The following is an 18,518-nucleotide window of genomic DNA, read 5'->3' on the forward strand; positions in this document are numbered from 1 at the left end:
AAGAACGCAGAAAGCTTAAATCTGCTAATCACAGTTTTATCCAAAGGCAAAAGCAAAGCATTTGTATGAATGCTGCGTTAGAAACAGGTCCTTCATCTTCACTAGCAAAATAAATTTTGAAATTAAAAATCAAAGTGTTTAACTACAGATGAAACCCTTAGCGCTGCGTGCACAGAGTTCACCGTGGTGTTTTTAATAGCCTCTAATGATGATCTCAATATCGTTTGATTGCACAGAATGCATAAAAATCGCATGGCAGCTACTGGTTCATAATTCAAGGCTTTTCCTTACCTAAACCACTTGCTTATTTCCCTTACCTCTTGCCTTCACACAAGCTTATCATCAGAGGAAAGCAATGAGCTCTTTATCTAATAACAGGGTGTAACATGCTGGTGCTTCAGAAGGCATTATGGTCAGTATTTCTCCCTCTCTCCCTAATGGGTCTGGGATGATGCTGTGCTGCCACCTCACCTGCCACAGCCGACCTTCCCCAGGCCCTGCAGGGACCACAACGGGGACACCCCCCTGCCGGCTGGAGGTCCAGTGGCAATTCGCTCCTTGGAGCCAGAAGGGACCCACCGGTGTCACCGCAGCCCCATCCCATACAGCCCGTTATAAAACTCAGTCTGAACAAAGGGGAGGTTTTAGTCACCCCAAGGGCTTTTAGAGGAAGGTATTTCAAAATCCTTTTAATGGGTTTAAGGAATGTTTATTTAATTTGCAAGGAATTTGGCATCAATCCTTTCATTTGCTATTTCATTGTTTTTTCAGATAAATGTTTATTTTCTGCTTTGGCACTAATCTGTCTGGTGTTTTTTTCTCTTCTTTTGCACAAATTATTTTCTGTATTTGCTTTAGTCTTACCAGTCAAACAAGTTGTACTTAACGTTCTTTTCAAAACATACCTCACAAGTCCCCTTACCATATCTACATGCTTTTTCTGGTACCTGTTTCCATGTCAAGGCACGTTTGCTCAGCATGGGCCACCAGAGCCGCAGACAGAAACACAAAGCCTCTCACCAGGCACCTCGCGCTTTTCTGTCTGCTCTTGCTGAACTATTCCAACTTGATGAAACCAAGAAGAGAGAAAGAGGGGGACCACCTTAGGGGCCAACCTTAATGTGACTTCCCATGTCCTAAAAATGGTAGTTTCATATCATATTTTATGCATATATGAAGTCCAGAAAGGCAACACATCTGACCCTGGTTTGGAAAGAACCACTTTTTGAGAAAAACTGATGAAGAGGAATTTCAGGTGCTGAAAGTGCCCACGAGGGCATAAAAGAACAGTACTGCCTTCTCACAAAACATTAATTAAGCGTGAAATACTATCAAAGTGTCTGGGCAGGCCATCCAAGTGCAACGAGAAGAAGTGAAGCGTTCACACTGAGGCAGAAGGAGAGCACGTGCAGACAGTGTCCTCACTCAGCCATCGCTCCCGTGTGTCCTCAAGTAATGGAGACTTCAGGCTGAGCTGTGAATTTCATACCGTGTTGCAAAGAATTCATAAAAATAATATCTGAAGTATCCAAGCTGAGCTTAAGGCTGTCAGCCTGTTTCACTTCTGAGCGTAAAGTCTTTATCGACAGCAGAAGCAATGTCACTGTCACACTCCATATCCAATATTCATGAACATCGATGCCAGGCAGGAGTACCCAACTGCAAGAGCAGGAACCATCACGTCCAAAGATCTTTGGCCTTTCTACTGAAACTCTTAACAGGCCTGGCAATTAGTCCCATTTCCAGGAGGAAAAATTAGGAACTGGCTTCCGAGCAGCAAGTCATTTTATCTGAGGCACGAAGGAGCCATTGGATAGCAGAGTCATTTTGTCAGGGACATCCTTGAAACCATTGCCGGGAAAAACACAAAGTTCTACAATAAAATACCAGTCCTTTGAGGCATCCTTTGTCCTCTTAGTTTAACAGTGATTAACTACATTGGTAATGGTGTGATATGAACTGCCTTTGACTCCCCACAAAAGGGAGAAGGAGCTAACACAAGATCTTGCGAAATGTTACCTGTGTCAATATTTCAGCCTGTAAAGACTTGCCACATCAGACCAATTCTGAGGACACCTCCTAAATTTCAGGTTTTCAGTAAAGTGTACTAGAGGGTCAACTGTATTTGTCAATGATCAAACACACACTTTGCAAGTTGTTTTACAGAAGCCTCTTAACACAGATATCTGCTATCAGTTAAAAGAAACAACCAGAAATTCAAGAGCAATTTATATTTTTAAATGTCTAGAAACATGTTCTGCTTCTACTGAAGTTTAAATACATCTAAGTTTACATAAGAACTACTAATTAGTTATAAGGTCATGCCTTTTGAATATATGCATATTGGAGGTCTGAAACCTATTAGACTGTGGAATTATACTCAGGCTCAGTGCTGAGTTTGGATTAAATGGTGTTACATTGATTTGATGAGCTGCTCAGATACGCTGAAGCTTCAACTGAATGTATTCAAAGATGTTAATTCTAAAAGACACACCCTTAAATGTAGTAGCTTAGTGATTTGAAATTGCTTTCTAGTACAGGCCTTTGCCAGTCTTCAAGAAAGAGAAATAAGTATTTTTGAGTCCTTAATCTGAAACTATATGTTAATAAATATCTAAGGAGAGGTTCTTTCTTTTCAATATGGATGAATGCCCTTTGAAAGACAAAAGCAAATCGATGTCATCTATTTATTGCCATTTAAATGCCCTCATAAGATAATGTAAAATGTTTCTGAGCATAAACAAGCAACAACCATGAAAATACAGGAAGGCTCATTTTGTTGTTAAGATATACTGAGGGGTTGAAATGCCCTGATGCAGAGAGTCACCAACAAGTGAGGAGTGTGAATAGTGCCTACTGGGAAACTGTTAAAAACCAGGCTCTTGCTGTAACCGTGACAGCAACGTCAGCCCAACACCGGTCATTGCGTGCGCCTGGAACTGCAATGGTGTGTCTACCTTCGACCTACAGAGCTGGGACAGCAGTGGGAGACATTGTGATGTTTAGGGAAACAGCCAACACTATAAAATAGGTCACTAGCTGGAGCGTGCCCAGGTCTGAAGTGGCTGAAAGTCATTACCATCTGTTCATCTGAAACGAGGGGCTGGTTTCGTTCCAGTTCCTACCAGGTAGGAATCCACCTAAAAGAAACCTTCAGAAGTGTTCCCAGTTGGAAATGGGGCTGGCAGAAGGGAGCCACGGACTGAGGGCTCTAAAGGAGCTCCTCTAGCACACACAGACAAGGCGCTGGGTATCTGAAGTTCATTTATGTGCTGTCCCTCTATGATGCATTAAGAGGCACTTTTTCCTTGCTGTTGTCAGTCTGGCACCTTTCACTGGCCAACAGCAGCTATTAAGATCAATGTCTGACTAATATATTTGAGAAACACTATAGCTTTACAGCTCTAGGAAGAGAGAAATCTATGCAAGATTCTTTATGGGATCTTGGAGAGACCGTCCTGCACCTCCTGTGTGAAGTCATGGTCCAGCTATACAAAGCCAAGTTACTGACTGTTCTCCCATCTCTAGGGAAGATTTAACTACCTCTCACATGCCACGGACAGAGTGTGTGTACACACATAGACTACCACAGTGAGGGAGGGTTGCAGTAACTTGCTCACGCAGCCACGGCCTCAGTTAGAAGCTCCTTTCTCACAGGGTAGGTGATACTGACCAGCTCAGCAAGCTGTTGCTGAAATCGGTTACATCTGGCGGGGAATGGGCAGAGAAGGATATTCCCCTCACAGAGGGAAAAAGCATCACACTGTACTCAGGAAATGACTTTTCCTGACCCAGAGCACTTTCACTCCTTTTGATGCTCTAGAAGGAGAAAAGAGCTTACAGGGAGAAAAGCATCCCAAACCAGAGAGCAGACACAGCCTGTGCAGCAGCAGTACTCGGAAACCCAGTGTCCTCTAGCAGTTATTTCAGGTTTCAGTCATCATTGCCATCTTATTAAGTAGTTAACAAACACTGTACAATGAAGTATTTATGTGAACATATGCATTTAATCTAAGACAAAGCATTTGTCCTTCTCAAATCAACCGAAGAAGACTCTAATTACCACAGTTTCATGGGTGCATCACTCTATTCAAAATAATTACTCTGCACAAGTTAATACAGCTGGAATTATGTTGTGTGCCTTGAGAATGCTGAGGAAAGAGAAGCACCACTGAGGGCCCATTCTCTTGCCCCCGTGGCCCATCCCATCACCCCAGCCCCAGGGCTCTGCTTCCCTCCTGTCCCATCCCATCCCATCCCATCCCATCCCATCCCATCCCATCCCATCCCATCCCATCCCATCCCATCCCACTCCTCCCCCTGCCGGATGGAGCTGGCAGCTCCTGACAGATCATGATCACTCACAGCCCTGCTTTCTCCAGGAGAGAGTCACAGCTCATCTCAAGACTATCAACAGCACAACAAAGTCTTCATACATTTACTAGACTTTGTATCCTTTCACACAAAACACTCATTCCTTTGATCTCTTGGTGAGAAGGGATTTCCTTGTTACGTCAAACTATTAAGGAAATGAAGAAACACCCCCACGCAATCCCTCTTTCTGCATTAACGGCAACAAGATATTCAAAAGATTATTTTTTTCCCCCTAAGAACAGTATAGTTACTGTAAACAGCACTGATATTTCTAATCAAGCTGTGCTACCTCTTCTGACAGGTCCACTCAACTCATTTTTGCTGTGCGGGTAATACTGCCTCAGACTGGTAATTAAATGCAATACAAATTTTTACACACTTATGTCACCCTTACAAGGTCAGTGTTTATCTTGCAGGATTTTAATACAAACAGAAGCTGTTGTAGCATACCAGTCACCACAGAACTACTGAGTGTCTATCTTATATATAAAGACATTACATATAAGTAAGGCAGAGTACAAAAGCTTCATAAAATACCTCTGCATTCATTTCCAGCTTCACATCAGATTTATACATACGCGTGTGTGGTCATGTATGGAAATCTGAAGCAAATTCAAGAAGCCATCAGTATTTAGTCAAGGAGCCCTCAAGTATTCCATCAGCCTACAGGAGCGAGGGTTGTCTCCCTCCTCCCTCACCCTTGGCCCTGTGACGGGCAATAATTAGTCCTGCAGCACTGACCACCCTTCCACACACAAAAAATGCTAGTTTGAATGGCACCTGATTGGCACTGCTGAGAGAGAACCAAGAGCTCCCTGAAAGCGCTGAGCATTTCAGTTCCCCCTTGGAAAGGCCAGATATGAGAGCTTTTCAGGTTGCAACATTTTTAGATACATAAAAGTGGTCTGAGGTCATATTTAGAGTTTTTAATGACCCTCATCAAGCTCTCTGCAGCTCAGCTTGTGGCTTGGCAAGTGGAGAAAGAAAAGATCATCTTTAAATAAAAGCGTATACTCCCTCTAGCCCCAAATATTGCAAAGGCAGCATTTCCCTAATCAAGGTGAATACATGCCAGTGTTCTGGGGTACCAAAGTCTCACCCCTGACTGCTCGATACAGCCACAGCCAGATGCTGCTGGGCAGTGAAGAACTCCTAACAACTGCAGCAATCAATGCACCATATAGAACCGCACAGCAACACATGCCTCCCAACCCCTTCTCATTCTGGCAAGTGAGCTCCATGTGGGATGGCATGAATGGCTGCCAGCTGGGCAAACGGAGCAAGTAGGTCAAGAGCATCACTCCTCCAAGAGTTTTCTGCACTAAATATTGTGCTCACGCTTGCATTAGTGCTCATCACGCCGATGTTCTGAAATTTGTGTTAAAAAAACCCCTTCCCATGATAACAGAGGTCTGGTTTTCCATCTTGAGATGTTTCAGGTTGAACAAAACCACCCGTTTTTGATAAAATGCATTTTGATATTAAAATCTGCACTCAGGTCTGTCCTGATTGCACAAAGCAGCTTTCACCAGAAGAGCTATTACAGTCAGGTAGAAACAAAGCACTGAAAACTGTGTATTAGGCACTCACAGCTTAGTAAAGCTTGAATGGAGATTTAACACACTTACTCTAAAGAATTCTTTGGTTGAGCCTGAATCCAAAGTGCCATAAGCTATTTCGGTTTGTTTAGCCAGGTCCTCTGCGCTCTCTATGGGAGAAACCATCCTCTCCACCGTTAGGAAGGCAGCAAGATTAGCAGTGTAGGAAGAGATAATGATGAGAGTGAAGAACCACCAGACTCCTCCGACAATTCGCCCTGAGAGAGATCTATGGGAAAAAACACACATTATCAAATTGCTTGGAAGACATAACTTGATTTTTTTTTCTTTAATTAAGAGAAATTCACATATACAACCCTTTTGTCCAGATCCTCCAGGTACTTGTGAACAGGTGACCGTGAGCCAGCTCCTCACAGCCTTCTTCAGCAGACCAAACTCCACATGCACCTCATCTTGCCTAGTTAAACTCTCTCTGGTCTCTCAGTGAAACCAAGGACAGCCAATTAATGTCATCTGAGCCAACGCCATTGGAGGCTTGGAGAGGAACAAGCTCTCCTGACTTCCACAGACCCTTAACTGGAGGAGTCTTTTGCCTTCTCTGCTAGCCCAGCCTTTCCCTGGGGCTGGATTTGCCCGCTGCTCAGTTTGGACGACACAAATGGACCTTCTATTGCACCGACTCTCAAAACATAAGAGGTAGTAAACTGCAAAAAGGGATCTGAGTAAACATTCAAAGGAAAAAACAAAAAATTACTCAGTATCCTTTTCTCCTCACAGCCTAGCAGGAATTACAGACTGAATCTGCATATTGAAGTGAGGAGAGAGGCTGGTTTGTTTTATGTTAATTAAAATTTTCATGTTGCACTGTTCCAATTCAAGTGTATTCCTGCTTTATAACCATCAGAGCAACAGAGAGCGATGCAGAAAAAAACCTGTGTTCTGTTTCTGCCGTGTTGTTTGTTTGTTTATTATTTAAAAGGATGCCATAAAGAATAAAAAAAAAAAGCCTACTTGTAAACATATAATTACAAAATGCCTAGTGGTCAGGAGGTCTAGATCCTGTCAGCTCATCAGATCCTGATGCTTTAAAGCTATTGAGCATCAGCCTCAAAATATTTGTTTGGGGTTGAAGGATGCCAGTGCTGTGGCTCAGCTGGGTGGGAATTTCACCGCCATACACAGTGTGCATTCTCCAAACACAGCACGTTGACCAGGAGTCATTGCAGGAGCTGAGACAAAGCCATTTCACACATTTTCCCTTAACTCTACCGATACCAGTGGAGGAAGAATCAATCCCAGATACATTAGATCCATGGAACGTGGGTGCTGTAGTCCTCACTTTGTGTGAAGGGAAGAAATAGAAAGCAGCAAAACTCTTACCTGTTCATTTGTTTCCTTCAAGCCCCTCAGTGCCACCCCCAGACAGTGGGTACAAGTTGTCCTACCAACAGATGGAGACAGCAAAAAACCAAGAGTCTCGTGACGGGCCCCCACCCACACAGTGGGGTTGGCTGGTAAACTGTCTAGTCTTGGCCAGAGCCTGAGATTGCCTGAGCCATTAAAAAAGTCCCATTAAATTATTAAGAAAAAAAGAAAAAAAAAATAATCCATTCAACATTAAAGGACACACCAAAGAAAAATAATCGCCAACACAATAAAAACACAGAGCACTATGGAATAGGTTAGTAGAATGTGGAGAAACAAACTGAGAGGTGAAGCGTTGCTATTCTCCACTCTCCTCTGTCCAAGAAGCTGCAGCAGCAGCTCCCACCGAGGGCAGATGGTGGCTGGTTCCATGATCACAGCACGCACCAGTGCACTCAGCACCCAGGGACTGCTGCACCAGGTCCTTACCAATGTGCGAGGTGGTTCAGGTGGTTACAAAGCTTAGGGAAGCTTGAGGAGTGAACCGTCACCTCTTTGTCCATCAGGAAGCAATGACTTTCGAGGTGTGAACTGCAGGCACAGATCCGCTGGATCACCAACAAGCCGAGGAGATTCCCTGCCAGTCCCGAGGGCCTCCCGAGAGGATAGAAGGTTCCCACATTTCAAGCTGGGCTGTGCTGCAGCTGTGCTCACTAACAGAAGGCTACTGAGCAGCTGCAAAGGTAAGATGCAGAAATATAAATCCAGAAAAATGTACTAAGTCAGGGAATCTCTCTATCTCACTCTCTTTATAGGTATAGAGTGTCTTTTACAAATGGCTAACGTCCCCCCTGGCCAGCTCCCTTGCCAGTTAAGGTCTTGGCTTTATCTACTTTGTAAAACTTGATACCCTGCACACGGAATCCCCTCTTACAAGGGCTGATGTAATTTTAGCCAACCACAAAGCAGCGCCTGCTGAACTCATGGCGTAAAGCTCCCTTTGGAGCCAGCGGAGAACGAGAGGAGGCAGACACCCTCAGAATGAGATTTATCTCACTTGCTGTGGTGTGGGATAAGCCTGAAGGTGCCCATCTGTCTCATGGCTTTGGGGGGAAACAAGATGCCTGACTAAAACATAGCCTCTTGCTTTTAGATGACTATGTTGGGTGAAACTCATCTCTCTTTTGTTCATTCTTTCACTACATACTTTCCATCTTCAGAGAAGACCTGGGGTTGAATTCTTCCTCCCTGCAGCCAGCTGGACGGTTTCAGAGTCAGAGTGAGCAGCAGCTTGGCCAGCAGGTACAGCAGAAGAACATTCACTTAAACACAGCAAAACCAGCTTCATCTGGGGTCTCAACGTTCCCGTGGCCCTCCTGCTTTACTGTAGGTCTTGAGACAGGAAGATGAAAAAAAGACTTGCCAAGGTGTTTAGATAAATTCAATGGAACCACTGGGAACAAAACAGCGTGTGTTCATCGCATTGGAAGATGCTCCTTTGGTTAGAAGGATAAGCATATTACACACAGCAAAAGGTAAAAATGTCTTGGCTCTGATATCTTGCAGCCTGCATGAAGCAAGTCAGACAGATACAGGACAAAAAACGGAGACGAGCTGAGAGAGAGGGGGAGGTGGGCACGGCTAGATCCCCCGACAAAGAAGGAACTTCCCTAAGGGTCCTACATGCAAGAGAGGAGTCTTGCCAGATGAGGACCAGAGCCCTTCTCAGAAGAGCTGAAGAAGCTGTTCTCAGAAGAAAACTGGATGTCACTACAGTTGCTTCTCCCAGAATCTTCCAATGAACATGAAAAGGTCAGCGTGATTTAACAGCTGCTACTATGAAGCAGTTGGGGTTGACATGGCTTTAACCCATGGTAGCACAGGATGAGGCAAAAGAAAAACGAAACAAACCACAAAGCTGACACTGAAGGAAAGAAAAACAGAGAGAGGTGAAGAACAAGAACAAGGACGAGCGTGACCTGGCAGCCTCCTTGTCCAAAGGACCCCAGTTCCCCCAGTCCATCTGCTGATGTGAAGACTCCTTATACCCACTGCAGGGGCTGGTGTAGAGGGATGCGGGAGGAAAAGGGTTAGTGCATCAACACTGGGCTGGTAGTAAGAGAATACTAGCATAGTTTGTACTGTGAACCACAGAAATGTTTGTCCACTACTCAGGTAATAATTAGAGAAAAATCAATCACAGCTTTTAATACCAGCACCACTTTTTCTGATGAAGACATACCTGTCCAAGAGTGCAGTGTTGTAACTTAAAACCAACAACTAATGCTTTATCCCAACATGTCGTTTTCCAAATTAGCTCAATAAATAGATATTTTGCATGACATTATTTTAAAGTGAATTAGCATTTTAACAAATGAGAAGAGTAACTAAGTCCTGGAATAACAGAATAATAACCGAGTTATCAAAACAAGGTCAGACAGTGTTTTCAAAAGCAAGTAAACAGGAAGAGTGCATACCTTGAGAGGAAATTTGAAAGGAAGCATGGAGTCAAATGAGAGCAAATTAGTAACAAGGGAAAAACAAAATAAATATTCAAATTCACATTCAGTTTCCAGGAGAATAACACATTCAAACACAACCTCATTTATTTATCAAAATAGCTTCGATTTTGTTTCTACTTAGGGCCAGAAAACATACTTGATTTCTTATGGCATAGAGAAATAATAAGATTCTCACACAACTCAGTTTTTAATTGGGCTCTTCTGATTGCTACAGGACGTCTGTTTTATGGACAAATAATCCTGAACAACTTCAGTGCAAACTCTCCTTGTCTAGAACACCTTCATTTTCTGAGCACAGGTTATCTGGTGCCCACGCGTTCCATCCCCTGCTCACCGACCCAGCAGCCCTGGCCTCTCCGCCGGCGCAGGCGGCCCTCACCTCAGCTACGGGTACAGAACACGACAACCAACAGCATCTAAAGCACTGACTTGAGATGCTTCCATCACAGGAACTGGCCGTGGGAGTTTCAGAAATACCTAGTTACTTGTTGCTTCTTTGAAAGTCCCACAAAGTCATTCCCATGGCCTTTAATAGGAGTCTCTTGAGTCTTCTGCTGTGAAAATAGGGATCTAGAAATACACCCTCTTAAATGACCAACCTCATGAGATAATTTTTAATGAACCCTCTGTCTTTTTCCATCATCAATTAATTAATCTAGCCGCTTTGTTCCACATGAATAAAGAGCAAAATGAAAATACATGCTCTCATAGAGATTTCAAAGATACTTTCGCTCAGAACAGTGTTACAAATTTGACTGTGTTTTCTCCTGATTCAATTTGCTGTACACATCTTACATTAAAGCATGTTTAATAATCTACTTTTGATCCATCAAAAGTGAATTTTCAATGCTTTAGCTCACTATGCAGAAAACACAGCAGCCTTTGATAGCAGAACAAAAACTGCTGGAACAAATGTTGATTCCATCAAGGGATGCGCTAACCCCCATCCTTTGGCTGCTATCTGATTCTGTTTAGATGACTCCTATTAAATACAGAGAGGAGAGTATAGGGATATATCCTCTGGAATATCCACACAGCATACTCACCGAGGACAGAGCTAACTAGTCATTAGATGTCACAGCTGTTCCACACAAAGGCAGCTCAAAGAGCCTTTATCAGCAAGTACAAAAGTGATCTCTCCAGACTGCTTGTCGGCATCTCTCTACAAGTGCTGTACGCTCGCTCTCATATAAGAAATTTATTCAGACAAAACTCACAATGGAAGAATGAAGCCCCTTTTAATGGCAATAAAATAATATGAAACATTCATATAGTTAATGTACTGTGAATGGCACAACCTTACAAAGATATGGATTAAGAATAGAATACTTGGGAATAGTCCCTTCTATGGAAAAGAAATTTGACATTTAATCAACTTAAATCAACATATCAGTCAAAGTACTACTGTTTCTGGAATTTAAACCAAGATATTAGATTTATATTTTTTTTTTTCCTTTTTTTCAGTAACAATGCATGTAACTGCCTGGAATCTGTTATCATGAAAGATAACAAAATAACTGGACAATGTCTTCAAATGAGGGCCATCTATTAATACTGAGATAATAGCTTCTGACAGACAGATAAAATAAAAAGGTTTACTGCTGTCTCTATTTTTTTTCTTCTTTTTGATTTTTTTTTTTTTTTAGATATTTCCAAGGCACTTATCATGGTAGTATTGGAAAAAAACAGAATATGCTCCACTTGTTATATAAGGAAAATGGCTGAACATGTCAAAGAGTCACATGAGAGCTTAACAAAAATCCTATGCACATCTATTTAACTGTCAATAAACAGCCCTAGTGGAACAGTGCAATGCCTGCAGCTTTCCATGTGATGTCCCAGTGCTTATTTCCCGGTCCTTTGTATTGGGCACACACACGGTCAACAGCAATTTAAATGTTATCACTACTCATCACTTTTAACAGCAAGCAGAGAGGCAAAGTTTCAACACAGAATTTGGGCATAAAGCAGAAAGACAGCGTAGAACAGAACAGCTGCAACTATACGGGGGGGCAGCACACCCGGGCACTGATAACTGCAAAAACTAACACGTGGTCACTGCCAGGAAAAAACATGTGTGGGTTTTATATGGGATCTATATGCATCTGTTGATAAGCATGAAATCTAACTGCTGCTATCAAGACTTTTAAAACATATGCATGACTCGCATCAAACACCAACACGCATAGGCCAGTATCTCTGAAAGCCCTGGATTTCACTGCGATCCTTAGGAGATGTGAATGTGCCACGACTGCGGAATTAAGGGATCGTTATTACACTGTAACAGGTAAAATCACGATCCTTTCCGTGAAACTTCATAGAAGCTTTGTCACTTATTCCAGTGAGGCCACTCAAGGTCCCTACCACTATGCGGACCAGGAAAACATGGAAACTTTCAGATGATTCGGGTATTGAAAAAGGTACACAAATATGGAGATAAACAAGGTGTATTTCGAATGTAAGTGCTTAGTTAGAAAAGATCTGCCTCTCTTGCTTTAATTAGTAACCTTGTTAAAGGGGAAAACTGCATCCTGTTTGTACTAAGCAGGTATTTTTAATAATTAAAATAGCTGTAAACTGCTTATTAAAATATTGCCATACAAAATATAGCTGATGTTCCGTCACTAAGAAACTAGATAATTTTACTGCTTATCACAGGCACATCACCAAAGTATTTTACCAGTGTAAACGTAGAAAAATTATATATATTATTCAAAAAACATACGTGGTATGCATTGTTCAATTAGACAGAACTTCACTGTTCTCAGATGTTTTTCAAAATGCTTCTTTAAAAAAGAAATATAATTCTAAAGTAGTTAATATCAGTGCTCTCTGCTAAATCTGAACTAACATCAAACACGTTTTACTACAGCCTTATTCAGAAAGACTGTCTTTATGAATAAGAAAATTCTTTATGGAAACTGGCAATGCTTATTGGACCATATTGACTATGAACACAGGGACAACAGATTAGACTGGACTAAAATAACAATACACACAGTACGCAATGACTGTTAGAGAAGCACATATGGAGACCTGAACATATGAAATACAGTAATAAGCAAATTAGCAATAGATTAAAGGATGGTGCAAGAAGAACAGAACTAGAGAAATTAGGCACAGAAGCAAGCAAAAAGACTAGCAGGAGCCATGATGGGAGTGGAGGTGCTTTAAAATGCTGTTGCATGTGACTTTTTGAAATCAATAATTCTTATTTTGCAAAGCAGAATATGTCATATGCACCAAGGAGATGACCGTAAAATGAGATATGCAGCAAAAACACGGTAGCCCTCCAAGCATTGCTGAAAACAGAAAACCCTATGCATTTTACAGCCTCAACATGGTGTATATAAGTTTGGCAGAAATGCATAAATGGCATTATTAGGCAATGCCACTCACTCTGGAGGTGGATGTTAGCGAGCATGGTGGCTTGATGATGATGCTTAGCATTGAATGGAATGTCAAAATAAACAATTTGGAATTAAAATAAATTTGAAAAAGTAACATATATGCACCATGGCATCAGAGAATGACCATAAAATGCAAAAAGGTGATGGAGTGATATGGAACAAACCTTGGAGAAATATCGCATCCTTGCTGCATAAAGGCACCCAGGGAAAACCAAAGGCTGTTAAATATTCCAAACTCATTTGGAGGGTCGGGAGGATTCTGAGGGTCACGTGGTTCTTCAGTGCTGTCTTCCAAATGCCACTCGTAAGGGCTGAATCTGCTGACTAGGAAAAGAACTACGCTGACGCCAATGTAAGCAAAGACTATACACATCCAAATTTCATAAGCCAAAGGATCCAGGAAAGAGAATACGCCTGGTTTAGATTTCTGAGGCTTCTTGATCATGATGGAGATGCCCAGGCTCATAAAGGGTTTGGAAAAGTCTATGACTTCTTCTCGCACCAATGTTATGGTGAGGGGAGCAACAGCTATATCTGCTCTCTGAAAAGGGAAAACAAACCCAAGTTAGTTACAAAACAGTTACAACATAATCACAGTCTAGAGTCTTAGGCTAATGAACCAGATGATAAATTACAAGACTGAGTAGTAAACATTTTCTTTGCAGCCTATTTTGCTGTCACTGAAGTTAAGGACTTTGACAGAAAATTATTGACAAGAAAAATTACAATAAAATCTGTGCAAGGGCCTCTCAATAGAGGTAGATATATACCAACATGTATTTGTATTTCTGTTAAGTTAAAATGGATGAATAAACACCATGCAGACCGAGCAGTGAGATGTCAACTAAAACAATGTCAGTTTCTAGTAATACTCTGCATTCGTCCATCTGTCTTGAAGGTTTTGGGCAAATCACATGTTTCTTGTATTTTAATGAACTCTTTTCCATTCTTTCAGCACGTTCTCTTGCCTAACTGATTAGTCCAAGATCTTTAAAAGGAACCTAAGAGAAGGTGGGAGGTGGGTGCCTTACTGCCCACACTTCTGCACATGGACCACCAGGCTTGGAACAGCTCGTCAAGGTAGGAAAAGGCTGGTTCAGCTATAAGAGCATTTAGTTTCTGTAGTGCATTCCTGGACTTGGAGAAGTTTAATTCTCCCAAAGTAATAATTTAATTGCTAAAGTAGACACAGTGGAGCTCTTCCTAAGCACTGATGCAGCGTGCAATAAAGTCTGTATCTCCTTCATGAGCAGCACAGTTCATGCAGGATGTTCCTGTGGGGTCTTTGTGGAGAGGAAGCTGGTGCTGTGCTGGAGCACAGACAAATTAGTTTTTAAAGGCTTGATTGTTATCATGTCCTCATTCAAATCATACAGTATGGATTTATTTGTAAATTATTTAAAATTGCATTTCAATACTACAAGGGATAAAAATATTGATTTTTTTCTGATACATTTCTGTCTTTCTGCTTTCCTACCATTCTTTGATAGGTGATCAAGATGTTGGAAATGCTAACAAACACCCTCATGCCTTCAATGAATATGGCAGCAATTGTTTTCTGTGGAGGGAACAGGCATGGGTTTGGACACAGGGTCTCAGGAAACCATTGACAACTAGGGCGCTGAAAGCAGATCAGCTACAACCCAGCACTGGAGCCTGGCTCCCCGTCACTTCCCTGACCGTTAGTTACACTGGAGAGCTTAAAAAACAGACTGATCTTTGCTTATTTGTTTATAGTATTTGAAATGGAGAGCTTATGGGGAGCTCTAAGCACCCTACAGGATCATTAATAACTGCGGCACAGTTGTGAATTTCCCTCCCTGTTATGGCTGCAGATAAGCAGAATCCATAAAAATTGAGCTTGATAAAAAAGAACATAACCACAACCACAAACATGCCGTTCCCCGTGCAGAACTGGAAGGAGGCTTAAGAACCTCAACAACTAAGCCTTGCTAATCGCTCATGACTAATGGCGTTTCAAACATCATCTTCACTGCATTTGAGCCGGGCGAGAAATGTCACGGATTCCTCTGAGGCTTGTTCTGTCTTTCCCTGCGAGTGTGGGAGGGAGGGATTTAGAGAGGACACACAGCAAAAGCACTGCCCACTCTGCTCACAGCTGAGCCCAGGGGCTGCAAACCTCAAGACTCTTAAGGTGAGGGAGAAAAAATAGCAAATTGCAACACGGAGAAGAAAAACGATAAGATGTTCCACCTCTGTAATCCAAAATGAGGGATCAAATTCTTCTGCTGACAGACCCAAAGATGAGCCCTCCTAACTTCAAAGCCACGCACAAGAGACAGCAAGAAACACTGGCCATGCTCCTGCCTCTGCGTGCTTCTGGTCATTCCTGCTTGAAGAACGGAACAACTTCTTTGCTAGAGTGTCGCTTTTCAAGCAGTGGGTCTGGACTACAGTCACTTTGCATGACGGGACACCAGCCAGCACTCAGACTATGTGCAGAGCGAAGCAGAGGGACGCTGCCCGACTTCCATTGGGACCCAACCCTTCAGGCACCCCAGAAGTGCTGAATGAGGTACCCAGTGGTGTCGGAAGAGACTGCACTGGAACAACAACTGACTCCGAGCACACTGTAGGCCTCCTCAGCAAAGTCTGAGGTTTCCAGATGTGAGAAAAGGGTGTCAGACAGAGCAACACATCACCTGTGGTAACTGCTGGTAAAAGGTACTTTCTAAAGAGGGTCTAGTATACCCAGGGATATCAGGGTGTGTTAAGAGGCCAGGTCATGGGGGCAATGTGTTTTTAACACATTAGCTCACACTCGTTTAAAAACAACAGCTGATATCTGACTAGCAATACGCCACATTGAAGTCTTGATGTGTATTAGCTGAGCAGTGTAAAAAGGTGTTAAAACTGCAGTTGGCCTTGCCTGCTGTAGTTTGTCAATGTTAAGTCCATGCATGTTTTATGTGGATGCCCACAGTTCCTTCTGAGACACAACTACTGTATGCAGATGCAGAAATTAAGGGTACATCTGCTTTTCGAGCTGCAGATACGTGTGTGCTTGCCCTGTCTGTGCTGGGACGCAGGTCGGCCGAAGTCACTGTGGCTCTGTGCTGGGGCTGTGGTCCTGTCCCCCTGCACGGCGCAGTGCCACCATGGCTCAGTGTTCCCCCAGAGGGACCTGTGTGCGCACAGGACCAGGGTCTGTCTGAGCCCCCGGGCAGTGGCATCGCCTTTGGGCACCTGCACCCGGGCTGTCCTCCTGCAGAAACCTGGGTGAGGGGTGCAGGGTGAGCTTCTCCCGCTCACAGCACGTCAGGCCCTGCCACAGACTAAGAGCGTATGGGTGTTTTTGAGGAAAAATCAGAAATGAATTAGTCTTCCCCTCTGCTACGATTCAAAGGCTGTGTATGCCATTTGTAGTCTTTCTTCTGCTGCTGGGAGAGCCAGTGAGGCCAGCGTCACGCGAGGCTGGTTAGTTAGTGTGTTAAAGGCAGGGAGATGAGTAGGTGGTCCCACGCTGACAGACTGTGAGGCTGCCTGTGTTCGGGGGACTGTCTGCCCTTTACATCCCTGCTTCGTTCCTTTATGCTATTTTACATAATGAAAAGTTTTTATAAAGACCCTTTTTCACCTGAGTTTTAAAGGCTGGAAGGTCTGGCTGCTCTTTCCATTCCCAAAGCGTTTGTAGTTACAATCAAGATCTGTGTTAAACCTACTGTCAATTAGCCTCAGTGATGTGAAAAGCATCAGGCCCGGGGAGGGCAGGTTTTCCCTGGCTCAACAGGGAAGGAGGAACAGCAGCCTGCTTTAAAACGGGAAGAAGAAATAAGAACCTACAGAAAGAGGCTTACGCTACAGAAGAGAAAAGATGACTGCCTAGCGCTCAGCAGCTGGTGGGTACAAAGCCCCGAGCGCTGGCCCCGGGCTCTGCCCAGCGGGAGCCGCTGCTGCTCGTCAGCCCCAGCGGGGTGTGCGGTGTCAGCGGGGGATCGCGGCACAACAGCGCTGACCTGCCTGGTTTGCGTTGCTGGCTAAACAGCAATTCAGTCTCCCAGGCTGAGAGTGATTTAGCTACTTCCCTCTTCTAAAATGTCCAAGAAGAAAGTTTTACCTATTTGCTATTTTTCTTCTGTCAGAAGTTTCCACTAGGCTTTAAAAACTTCTCTTAGTTTAAAAAATAATAGTGCTTGAATTGGTGGGGCTTTTTCTGGTAGGAAGAAGAGTCTTATTTTGCCACCATCAGAGTGAAGGAGCAAAATTAAGGTTTTCTTTAACCTTAACTGACATTTTTTGATTTATAAATTTCATTTTTATGTCACATGTTATCATCATTATTGATTATTATTACTACTACTACCACCACCATTTGAATATTGCTAACAAACCACAGGGCCCAGTTATCTCCTCTCTGACAAGACTTCTGGGTTCTCCTGTCTGAAGCGCAGGATTTGGGGGATATCTGCCTCCAGGACTGCCATCCCGCAGCTGCCAAAGAGCGAGCCCTTCCTGTGACCAGGCTCACCTGGACAGCCCTTCACAAAGCCACCAAGAAAGGCCCACGAGCGCCAGCTGAGAATGTGCTTGACGCTGGGGGGCATGGCATGGCAGACTTTTACACCCTCCAAGCAACCCTGATGTGAAATGAGGCAAGGGAGGGAGAATTTCTAATGGGAGGTACTTTAGCGTGTCCGTCCCCACGTAACGGGTAACTCTGGGACTGCTCCAGTCCGCCCACTGAATGCAGACCCCTGGCCAGCCTCACACCGCAGCCAGCGCTGTCCCATCCAGCCTGGGGACCCGCAGCACTGGGATACGGCCCCCCAGCTGCTTTGGGCAAGCTCAGGGCACACGAGCCCCCCGTCCCTCCCCTCCCGGCCATGCCCAGCCCTCGACCCCGTGCTCTGCTGGCTGCCAGGACCCTGCTGCGCCTTCTCTCCTGACTCTGGGCTGCATCCCACAGGAAGCACGAGCAACAGTAACAACCAACTGGCACAAACTACACATTCATTACAGTTAATTAGGGTTTTGGCATTAAAATGACAAGCCATTCACTTCCTATGACTGTCTTAAGAGTAATTTTGGAAAAGAGTTGTATGCATGGGTCTATGTGAAAAAAGGGCACTGTATTCAAAAAGCCTGGTAAGACTTCCCAGCAGTGCCAGGTGGTGGTGGGAAGCTTGCTGGAGTAGGAATATGCTGAATTTGACAAATGACTAGTCACTGTTTATCACTTGAGACAAATGCAATCTAAAAGATTGTCTTTTCTGCCACAGCTCAGTTCAGCTGCTGGATAACTGGTACCAAACCCAATCAGGCCCCTT

The 18,518-nt window shown here is 43.6% G+C and overlaps 1 protein-coding gene across 2 annotated transcripts in view; it reads right to left on the bottom strand.

Annotated features, from left to right (window-relative positions):
- The window catches only part of GRIA3 (glutamate ionotropic receptor AMPA type subunit 3), a gene marked incomplete at its 3' end in the record, with an annotated part of 143,220 nt that overhangs the window by 27,548 nt on the left and 97,154 nt on the right, over positions 1-18,518 (bottom strand). For both annotated transcript variants that reach the window (XM_080352813.1, XM_080352814.1), the window contains exons 11-12: positions 13,395-13,771; positions 6,003-6,201 (exon numbers count right to left, since the gene is read on the bottom strand). In XM_080352813.1, coding sequence (XP_080208939.1) covers positions 6,003-6,201; positions 13,395-13,771 — 576 coding nt within the window. The remainder of the gene's footprint in view (positions 1-6,002; positions 6,202-13,394; positions 13,772-18,518) is intronic.

Source organism: Nesoenas mayeri, assembly GCF_963082525.1.
Source record: "Nesoenas mayeri genome assembly, chromosome: 13".
Classification (NCBI taxonomy): domain Eukaryota; kingdom Metazoa; phylum Chordata; class Aves; order Columbiformes; family Columbidae; genus Nesoenas; species Nesoenas mayeri.